This window comes from Sphaeramia orbicularis, chromosome 16, assembly GCF_902148855.1.
Source record: "Sphaeramia orbicularis chromosome 16, fSphaOr1.1, whole genome shotgun sequence".
Taxonomy (NCBI): Eukaryota; Metazoa; Chordata; class Actinopteri; order Kurtiformes; family Apogonidae; genus Sphaeramia; species Sphaeramia orbicularis.
In genome coordinates, this window is record NC_043972.1 from 50,011,889 (window position 1) to 50,023,196 (window position 11,308).

An 11,308-nucleotide genomic window follows, 5' to 3' on the forward strand; every position below is an offset into this window, starting at 1 on the left:
TGCCACAATGTAGATGAGATACACAACCCTATACACAGTGTGTCTGAAGGGGACTTCTTTAACATATGAGGTGTATCTCCTTTCCTCCTCCCTGTTCTTGTAGGTTTAGCTCTTTAAGTTACTGCTCGTGATGGACTACCATGAAAAATGTGCATCATTTGTGAGGAAAAAAAAAAAAACACTCTAATATGTATTGAATAATAATAATGGATTGGATTTTATACAGCGCTTTTCTAGACACCCAAAGCGCTTTGCATTATTGATCCCTTATTCATTCGCTCTCACATTCTCCCTCTGGTGGTGGTAAACTACATCTGTAGCCACAGTTGCCCTGGGGCAAACTGACAGAAGCGTGGCTGCCAATTCGCGCCTACGGCTCCTCAGACCACCACCAAACATTCATACGCATTTATACACCAGCGTGAGTGGCACTGGAGGCAAGGAGGGTGAAGTGTCTTGCCCAAGGACACAACGGACTGACTAGGATGGAACAGGTTTCGAACCGCCAACCCTTCGGTTACTGAAGGGTTGGCCACCTGAGCCACGGCCGCCCCAGTTTGAGCTAGTTTCTTCACACTATGTGCCTCCATTATTGCTACTTTGACTGCATCTGTGGTGATGTTGTACCCGACTACAGTGAATGTGTGTGTGTGTGTTTGCAGGTAACGTTCCGTACAAGGATCTATCACTGCAACATTAACAGTCAGGGTGTGATCTGCCTGGACATCCTGAAAGACAACTGGAGCCCTGCACTCACCATCTCCAAGGTCCTGCTGTCCATCTGCTCCCTGCTCACAGACTGTAACCCAGGTAACGCCATTGCACAACACATCCTCAGTCTGATTTATTCACAAATGAGTGTTCAGTGAAACTACCCAAGAGCCTGGACATAGTAGAACAGTCAGTGTTTGTGTTCACCACAGCTGACTGCAGTAAATCCAGCTGTTCCAGTTTATCTGGAGTGGAAACGTGACAGAGGTGTTCAGTTCAACGTTCCCCTCCTGTTATCGGGACACAAGAAAATGCAGATCCTCAATCATTTGGGTTCTATTTAGAGCTGCAGCTATCGATTATTTTGTAATTGATTAATCTATTGATTATTTTATTCAATTCAATTAAATGATTATTCGAATAGGTGAAAAAATAGTAAATACATGAAAAAGACATGTCTAAAAAATTACATAACTTGTCCTTAATTCCAGAACCAGCTGAAACAACCACAAAAAGTATAAAAGTAAAAGGATCCTACTATAATGGATGTTCTGTGTCTGGCTTGTCTTTGTCCGACGCATGTCCCTTTGTCCGACGCGTGTCCCAATGTTGCAGCTGGGAGGGCGTACGGGTGCAATGCCGCTGTTGCACCACGGGAGGGTGCTGTCGCACAATGACACCATGGGTATAATGCCACCAGTATATAAAAAACATCTATATACACTAAGTAACTATAAAAATGCACAATGAAATTCATGAATGTTTTATTTTTAATTCATTAACTATATTTCCAATTATAGTTCTTATCCTTATTGCACACGTTCTGGGAAATGCACACACAAGATTTTAAATCAAGAAAGTGGTTTATTCAATCAGGCTGTACAAATTTAACAATACCATTCATTCTTACAAGGCTGCACTCAAGCGTAGCATTTTTGCTATAGACATTTTCCCCATTTTTACTTCAGGGTTTTTATAGGGAGGGTCATATGTGTACAAAGCCTACACATTTTTGGTTAATACTTTAGCCCATCCTAGTATTTCATTCCTCTACCCAGTTTGTACGCTTGAGTACAACTTTCATAAACTGGTCTGTGTTTGAGAAAAAGCACAGTCAGACAGTGCAACACTATACTGTGTGTCTGAGAAGCCGTATGGAGCGTCTGAGTACATCTCATGACAATTCTAGCAAATTTTTAAAGGTGCGTTTTTAAAGTTGCTTAGTATAGAAATAACAACAATATCCACAGTATAAAAGTATATATGAAAATATCTAGAGATATAAACAACAAGTCAAATCCTGTAGCGGGATTTCATTAAAATGCCAGTTTAGGTCCTGACTTGACTTAAATACACAATGAAAATGTAAAATAATGAAAAATGTAAAAAGACTGGACTATTTTTTATTATAGTTGATTAAACAATTATTTGAATAGGTAAAAAAATAGTAAAAATGTGAAACACTGCTCTAAAAATGACATAACAGCTGAAACAACCACCACAAAAAGGTGTTGAACTTCTAAAACACTAAGTTGAGGTACTAACATGTAGACTAATATAAATTTTTCATTACAATATATACAAAATATCTATACAGAAATAACTACAGTAATAAAAGTATATATAAAAATATGTATAGATATAAACTCATTTGAATAGGCCAAAAACTACAGACATGTCTGAAAAAATCCTTTATTCCAGAGCCAGCTGAAAAACAACCACAAAAAGTATAAATGTAAAAGGATATATAAAAAATATCTATATAGAAATAACAATAGCAACAGTATAAAAGTATATATAAAAATATCCATAGATATAAACAACAAAGAAGTCAATTGACATCTGCAACCAATATGTGCACTGCAGTCTACAACACATTTGGATCTAACGTTTCATCGACTTAACATGGAACTAACATACAACTTGTGTTAGGGTTAGTGTGTGCGTGTGTGTAGATGTGTGTGTGTGTGTGTGTGTGTGTTGTGTGTGACACACAACAGTGGAACCAGTGTTTAGCAGCGAAATTAAGGAAACGAAGCTTCGCTTTAGGAAAATTGTAGTTGAATAATTTTTTTCATCAATGCGAGTTGATTAATTGTTTCAGCTGTAATATTTTTGTTATAAAAGTGGGTGATTGACTCCTCTAAAAACTATTTTCAATCACAAGATTCCATGTGACATTCCAGATTAGGATCCAAGCCTAATCTGGTGTCATTTGTACAGACAGTGGGAGGACACAGTGTTGGTCTTTATATCTAGTGAACATTTGCAGCAGATGTTGGGACACTGCAGTTGTTGGTGCTGTTTTAAAGCAGTTACCAGATTGTTTCATATCTGATTCTGTTCAGTAACTGTGTCCACGTTGTGTGTCTGTGTTCCATAGCCGACCCTCTGGTGGGAAGCATCGCCACACAGTACCTGACCAACAGAACAGAGCATGACAGAATAGCCAAACAATGGACAAAGAGATACGCCACATAGACGCGAGGACCGGGACCCTGCCCCCCTCAACCCCCCCACTGTACCTCTCTCTACCTCTGTCACCCTTAGTCTGTCAAAGCACACTCACTAAGTGCAACGCCACCCCCTCCTCCGTCATCATCTTCCTCCTCTTCCTCCTCCTCCCTAACATTTTATCTACCTTTTCTGTGTAAAAAGAAAAAAATAAACAAAAATCCAACAAAAATGTCTTTTTGTTCCTTGTTGACTTGAAAGCTTCTTTTTTATACAAAGAGTAGATTTGGGATTTTTATTTTCCAATATCTGAATGTTGGAAGTATTGTATTGGAAAAAAAGTACAGAATATTATAATTATCATACGCTTTGTCCTTCAGCTTCTACAGTATGTATTCTCATTTGGAACAAACATGCAGACTCTATGCTTTTAGAGTTTCTCCTTTTGTTTTGTATTTGTCATCAGTATGTTATCTGCATGGAACAGGAAGGTTTGCATCGATGGATTCTTCATGCTTTTCCAAGCTTCCTCTTTTTCTTTTTTCTTTTGTTTTTCTTCTTTTTTTTTTTGTTTGTACTGTATGTATTTTTTCAAAGGCTTTTGAGGCAGACCACAAAAGTATAGGTCTGCCTGTGAAAGAGGCAGGACTTGTATAATTACTGGCTACCCGCCACCTCTGCAATTGCAGAGTGGTTTTGTTGTGCACTTGTATTACTGAAGCACCCAATAAAACACACTGTGGTTGGCTTGTGACACGGCTCTCGTCTTTATTCAGTCCTACACATACACACAACCCTGACTGAGTAACATCGGCCCAAATAAAGCTCTTATCAGATACGAGCTGCGTTTAGACTCTCAGATGATTGTATTTATTACCTGTGAGAAGGACGCCAGGATTTTTATCTTATACTCGCTGTGATGTCTCAGACTGAAAGCATGAATCACAGTCATCATACAGCGTAAACCTCAAAAGCAGAAATAACATTAGGAAATGTACCATTTAGCTGGAATTATGCAAGTGTAAATTTATTACAAAGGAACTGCTCTTAACCCTGTAAAGCCTAAACTATTAAATCATTGACAGAAAATTCCAGTTCTTTAAAACTGGAACCTTTATTGGTCCTTCTACACAACAAAAAAACGTTTTTTCAAATATCAATTTCCATGTATGAGTTTCAATTTTGTATCATGTTTGATGCATCAGGTCTCAATGCTCAAATATTATTATTTCTGAACTAACAAAAAACAATATAACACAAACATGTCTAACAAAATGATAATTCCTTTTCAAATTGGCAAATTTCTGCCTCCTTCCTCATTGATGGCAATCTTGTCGTGTCACTGGAAAGGCCTCTGTGAACGAATCCCTCCCCCCTGGTGGATTATCCGTGTATTGCATGTATTTAATTGTATAGATAAGGGTTTTTGGTTTTTTTTAATATATTTATATATAAAATATATCTGATCATGTAGAGGGCTTCAGAACTCGTGTATCAAATGTGATACGTTTGATGTTATAGGGTTAAAGACATTTGAGTCACTGGTTTTAAATTACATTTATGTATTAAAATGTTGAACACGTTGGTAACTTAACCCATTAAGACCCAAACCAAATGCATCAACTAATGCTAATGCTCATAACATATCTAATCCTATCAATACATGTCAATGATTGGTATAAAATGCAGTTTGTCATCAGATATGACCCATTTAGACGTCCAGAGGCTCCGTAGTGAATGATAAAACACTGTCATCTTCTACAACATTGATTCACCAGTAAAACCCATGGAGTTTGAAAAATGACAGTGGATGGAGACAGTTGGTTTATGTTCAGTTTATGATATATATTACTGAAAAAGTCATTTTCTTTAGTTTTCTCTGTTTTGTTATAGTAACCTTCAAATTTAATCTGAGCTTTTATCAACATCTACATAACCAGTGAATTAAATATTGGAAAATACATTTATTTAATTATTTGTCTTTAGATCCCAATTCTACTTCTTCATTCTTGTTATATTTGCCTTTTCTCAAACATTTACTACTTTACCCTCAAAACATTGACTTTTTCATTGAACTATTAAAATTTTACTCTCAAAGCTAATATTATTATCCACTCATATTTTATTTCCAATGTAACATTTTTTTTTCTCTAAATGTTTGACTAAATTCTTCAAATATCAGATTTTTTTAACTGTAATACTTCATTGTAATGTCCAAACTCTTGTGTGTATCTTACATGAGCAGAAGTCAGTGTCATAAGAACACTGTACCTCATGTTTTCTGATTTGATCTAATAACCTTTAAGTTTATTCTGAGCTTTTATGAACATCAACATGATCAGTTAATTAAATATAGGAAAATACCAGTTTTTCAGTGAAAAAATGCAGAGGATTATATGGCATATGGTGATAAATCCCTTGGGAAAGACAAAAAAATCACTTGGAAGTTGTGATAAAAAATAATTTTGGGTCTTTAAGGGTTAAAAAAAAAAGCGGTAAGACTCTACTTGTAAAATATTTCTAAATCATTTGCTGATAACTAGGATTTAATCATCATATACCATTAAGATGTTGTGGTGTTAAAAAGTCACCTTTGCCAAATAGTAGCCACATGAAGTAAGTGAGACCTTAGTGTTTGCGATTGATTAATTAATTATAAAATACATTAATCATAGAATAAAGCTAAAATTTCACAAGAATCGCAAGGACAGCAATAATATGATTTTTTTTTAAAAATCACACTGAGTTAAAAAATGACATTAAGAGACTTTAGAAGACAGTATTTTAACAGTAGGAGACTGGCTTGGGTCCTGAGGAGTCGTCATATTTCTCTTTTGTGTCTTGATTTGAAAAGTTGGTGAACCACTGATGTAAAAGATGCAGTTTTTGTATTTTTGCGGCTGTAAACACAGCAGTTTGAAGGCTGTGTATAAGTTGTTCTATCCTGTGTCATGTTGTCGTTAACCTTCACACAGATGTTTGCCTTACTGAATGGAGGAAACATCTGTGTTTGTAATCTCAGGTCATGTGGTCGTGTCCAGATATGACTTCCCCTTTGGCAGAGACACATTACTGCTCCTGCTCTGTTACGTATGTTTTATTGTCTGTATGATAGAGGTCAGGTCTTGGTTTTTATCTCACAGCTGTACAACCTACAGTGTGATAGCAGCTTCATGGATTTTAGAGGCTAAGACGTGCACACTCCCTCTACTGTGTGGTATATTGCATTTAATTTGGTGTCTGGGGGAATGAAGAACATCTTTGTGCATGTCTGTTAAGGTATTTATACCCAAGATGGTCAGAAAAGGCCTTTTTACTTGCAAAGCAAATACAAATATTACAAATACTGTGATTATGTCTTTGGACAATGTGACACAAGGGCACCAGTGATTGTCATTTCATTGTAATATTAACTGATAATATGTCAGTGTTTTTCTTATGACATTGACTTCTGTTCATGTGAAATAAACACAAGAGTTTGGACATAAAATCTGTTATTTGAAGAATTTAGTCTTAACATTCAGAAAGAAAAAAAAGGTTACAATGTGGAAAGAAAATATAACATTAATTTACTTTAGTTTAGTTTAGTTTAGTTTTGTTTCGTTTCGTCTCGTTTCGTTTATTTGTCTCAAACTTAGAAGTAAAAAAATAAATAAATAAACAGAGAAAAAAAAAACAGTAAAAGCAAGAAGTTAATTACATATGCACCCATCATTAATGGTCATTAATCACAGAAAAAGTAACAAAATGCCTTCAATTTAACAACTTGAATCAACTCATAAGCACAGTTTGAGAAGGGACAGAAAGAAGCAAAGGCTTATCTAGTCTTGCCCCTTCTTTACTTTCAGTGTCAGATTCATAACCAAATATATTCCATATTAACATGGTGTCATAGTATTGGCTTTCAGAGTAAGATTTTAATATTTCAATGAAAAATTCAAAATATTATGAAGGTAAAGTAGTAAATGTTTGAGAAAAAGTGAATGTAAGAAGAACAAAGACGTACAATTCTGATTTAAAAATCAATCAATCAGTCAATAAAGTATGTCTTTTCCTATATTTAATTCACTGATCATGTAGATGTTGATAAAAGCTCAGAGTAAATTTAGAGGTTATTATGGTAAAACAAAGAACACTGAAGAAAAAGTGAGTTCTCAGCTAAATCTATCATTAACTGAACATAAACCCAGTGTCTCCATTCACTGTCATTTTTCAAAGTCTATGGTTTTACTGGTGAATCAATGTTGTAGAAGACGTCTGTGGTTTAACGTTCACTACGGAGCCTCTGAACGTCCAAATGGATCATACTTGATGACCATGAAAAGATGACAAACTGCATTTTACACCAATTATTGACATGTATGGATAGGATTAAATATGTTATTAGCATTAGTATTAGTTGATGCTTTTGGTTGACAGTGAATGTTTGAGTCTTTATGGCTTAAGTTACCAACAGTGTTTAACATTTGAATAGAAAAATGTAATTTAAAACCAGTGACATGAGTGCCTTTAAGAGGAATTCTTTTGTAGTGAATTTACACTCGCATAATTCCAGTTAAATGGTACAAGAAAACAGTTCCTAATGATATTTTTGCTGGGTCATATCTGATGACCATGAAAAGATGACAAACTGCATTTAAAACACAATAAATTACAAACACATGGACAAAGTTTTGTAATTGTTTGGCTCTAATGTTCACAGGGACGAAAGGATGAACTGAAAAGATGTTAAAGGTCAAAGGTTAAGGGTTAAGATTACTGTGTCCTTATCTATTTTTTCAGGAAATTTCTTCAAATTTGGCACTAATTGTCAATTGTAATTGAAGGATGAAATGATTATACACTGCCCAGCAAAAAAAAAAAAAAAGTTGCACATACAGTATTTGACTGCACCACCTTTGGTTTGGATTACAGGAGACATTCACTGTGACATATTTTTTTGCCACATAATGCTTATGTAATGTCACAATAAGGTTTATATGGTTCAGTTAGAGTTAAATAACCTGTTCCAGCTGAAACATTATTAACCACTGCAGTACTGACCCATGGAAGGAACTGAACTATTTGCTTAGTTAAATCCAGGCAGTTACTTTTTTTGCCCAGGGAGAATGAGACATCATTTTCACACATGGATTAGCATCCATAAAGTCCAGACTCTAATTTGGGATGTGATGAAGGCTTGAAGCAGTGTTCCAATTCCCCATCATCAATAATCAAAAATGAATGCAACTATGGATGGAAAAAATATTATGAACTTTATTGTGACACTGCATAAACATTATGTGGCAAAAAAAGATGTCACAGTGAATGTCACCTGTATTCAAAACCAAAGGTGGTGTAGTCAAATATTGCATGTGCGACTATTTTTTTGGGCGGGGCAGTGTATTATGGTGGCCAGAAGTCAAGGTTTTTGAGACAAAACCCCATTTGTGCCTTAACTTCCTTTAAACAGCAGAACTGCATGAACATGTTGTGATGCTTAAATAATGTAGATGTGTAACTGAACCTATGATTCTTGTTTTTTCTTACCTGGTTGTCACAAAATCCATTTGCAAAAGTTTCAGAGATTATTTTGACCACATGAAATGCAACAGAATCCTAAGAACATATTTTTGACCCTTTATAAACCGTAACACAGCTGTATATGACAACTACAGCCCAGTCGCAAATGGTTTTACCAACCAAAGCAGGCTGTTTCTGACTAATTAACAAACAGTTAACTGAATTAACATCAAGAAAAATGGAGACAGGTTCTACTCAGAACAGAAAGGCCATGAGGTACAGATATGCTCTTCACAAACACATCATGGGTTCAGAGACAGGACGACTGTTGTTGCTGAACTGCTGGTTCTGGTCCAGTGCATCAAGATGTGTTTGGTTTTTGTGCCCAAAAAACTCTGCACCACTTGCATCAATAAATCCCAACCTGTCCCAACCAGCTTTCAACTTTGTATCATTCTGGACTGAACTGCATTTTTCTTTGAGCCATCTGAATATTGATCAGTTAGAATTTACAGACTTAAAACGCTGATGAGGTGTGCTGATACTGGTTATACACTGACTTGTGCATAACTCAAAGTCCGGACATGTGGGAGAAATACTTATTTAGATTTAGAATTAATGGACCTGATTTAGGTGGACTTTTGTAAAATCTGGTATTTTTCTCCAGGGAGCAAAGTCACTGTTGTTCTGCACTAACGAAAACATAATTATGAATATTAAACTAATCTCTGCGAAGTCTCGTAAATGTTAATCACCCTTAGACAAGTACAGCCAGTGGTGTTTGAGATAAGATAAGATAAGATAAGATAAGATAAGATAAGATAAGATAAGATAAGATAAGATAAGATAAGATAAGATAAGACAAGACTTATTTTATCCCATTATGGAGAAACTGTAGTGTTTACCGCAGTAAAATACAGAAAACAAAGTGCACAAAGACAGGCAGAAACATAGAAGAGTGAAACAAGAAAATATAAGAGCATCTGCTGTTTAACCCCAAAACTTGCAACTTTCAAATTACTTTTTGTTTTTTCTCAAGTGATTTATCACTATTGCAATATTATCCTCTGCATTTTGCATTCTTCAGTGAAAATCATGTATTTTTCGATAGTTAATTTACCGATCATGTAGGTGTTCATAAAAGCTCAGAGTAAATTCAAAGGACCAAATTTTTTTAAAAATTAGGAAAAAGTGACTTTTTCAACAAAATACATCATTAACCCATAAACACCCAAACAGCCACCGTAGACCAAACCATCTACTGATCTAAAATGTTTAATACCTGTTGGTCCACTAATCTTATAAATACATGGAAATAATTGGTGTAAAATGCAGTTTGTCATCCTTTCATGGTCATCAGATATGACCCATTTAGACGTTCAGAGGCTCCGTAGTGAACAATAAAACACAGACGTCTCCTACAACGTTGATTCACCAATAAAACCCATGGAGTTTGATCAACGACAGTGGATGGACACTGGGTTTATGTTCAGTTAAAGATGGATTTTGCTGAAAAAGTCACTTTTCTTAATTTTTCTCTGTTTTGATCTAATAACCTATAAGTTTACTCTGAGTTTTAATGAGCATCTCAATTAAGTATAGGAAATTAAATACATGATTTACAGTGAAAAGTGAAAAATATATAGGATAATGTTATAATAAATGGTGATAAATCACTTATGAAAGGTTAAATAGAGAGAAAGATTCATTTGGGAACTGCCACAAACTAGCACTGGGTCTTTATGGGTTAAGTGAACATAAAAACAAGTGTCTCCATCCACTGTCACTGATCAAACTCCATGGGTTTCACTGGTGAATCAATGTTGTAGAAGATGACGGTGTTTCCACATACACTACGGAGCTGCTGAATGTCCAAATAGGTCATATCTGATGACCATGAAAAGATGACAAACTGTATTTTACACCAATTATTTATCCATATATTAATAGTAATGGTGGATCAACAAGTATTAAACAGTTTACTTCAGTAGATGGTTTTGGTTGGTGGTGGATGTTTGGGTCTTTATGAGTTAAAAACACTTGGTTAAGAGATTTTTTTAAGTGGAAGTTCATAAGTTTCCATTTACACAAACAAATCAAATGCTTGTGTCAACAAACAAACAGAGGAAAAACTCATAAAGATTAGAAACTTCTGGAACTTACAGCCCAACACAGGCCCTGCATGTCTGCATCTTGTTGTCATACCAGGTATTGGAGGAAATGCAGGAGGTAGCTCCCACTTTATCGCTTTAAAACTGGGCAGTTTTAAACAAAACCATACAAACAACTGCATTCTCCTGCTTTCTAATAATACAGCCTTAGTCATGAGTAATTCTGAGACATGTCCACAAACATGTGGTCAGTTTAAGTGGGTTTTAAGTTTCGGTGAAGCATCTTAGTCATAGCTGAAGTGAAATAACAACTCTAAATATAGCAAAGTAAACAACACAGTAATGGATTGGTATTATTACCTTCTGTCCATATTTAACAACAGTTTTATAAGTGCTATTGACCCACAAAAACCCAAAGCTATTTTTTGTGGTGACTTGCAAATAAATTTTTCTCCATATGTTAGAATATAATCTTTTGCATGTTTGCAGTGAAAATCAGGCATTTTCCCATTTTAAATTTACTGACCATG

General features: G+C 35.3%; 1 protein-coding gene across 2 annotated transcripts in view; it reads left to right on the top strand.

Moving 5' to 3' along the window:
- The window catches only part of ube2e2 (ubiquitin-conjugating enzyme E2E 2), a 55,174-nt gene extending 51,255 nt beyond the window's left edge, over positions 1-3,919 (top strand). For both annotated transcript variants that reach the window (XM_030158783.1, XM_030158785.1), the window contains exons 5-6: positions 663-810; positions 3,095-3,919. In XM_030158783.1, coding sequence (XP_030014643.1) covers positions 663-810; positions 3,095-3,192 — 246 coding nt within the window. In that variant the 3' untranslated portion in view covers positions 3,193-3,919. The remainder of the gene's footprint in view (positions 1-662; positions 811-3,094) is intronic.
- The last annotated feature ends 7,389 nt before the right edge of the window (positions 3,920-11,308 follow it).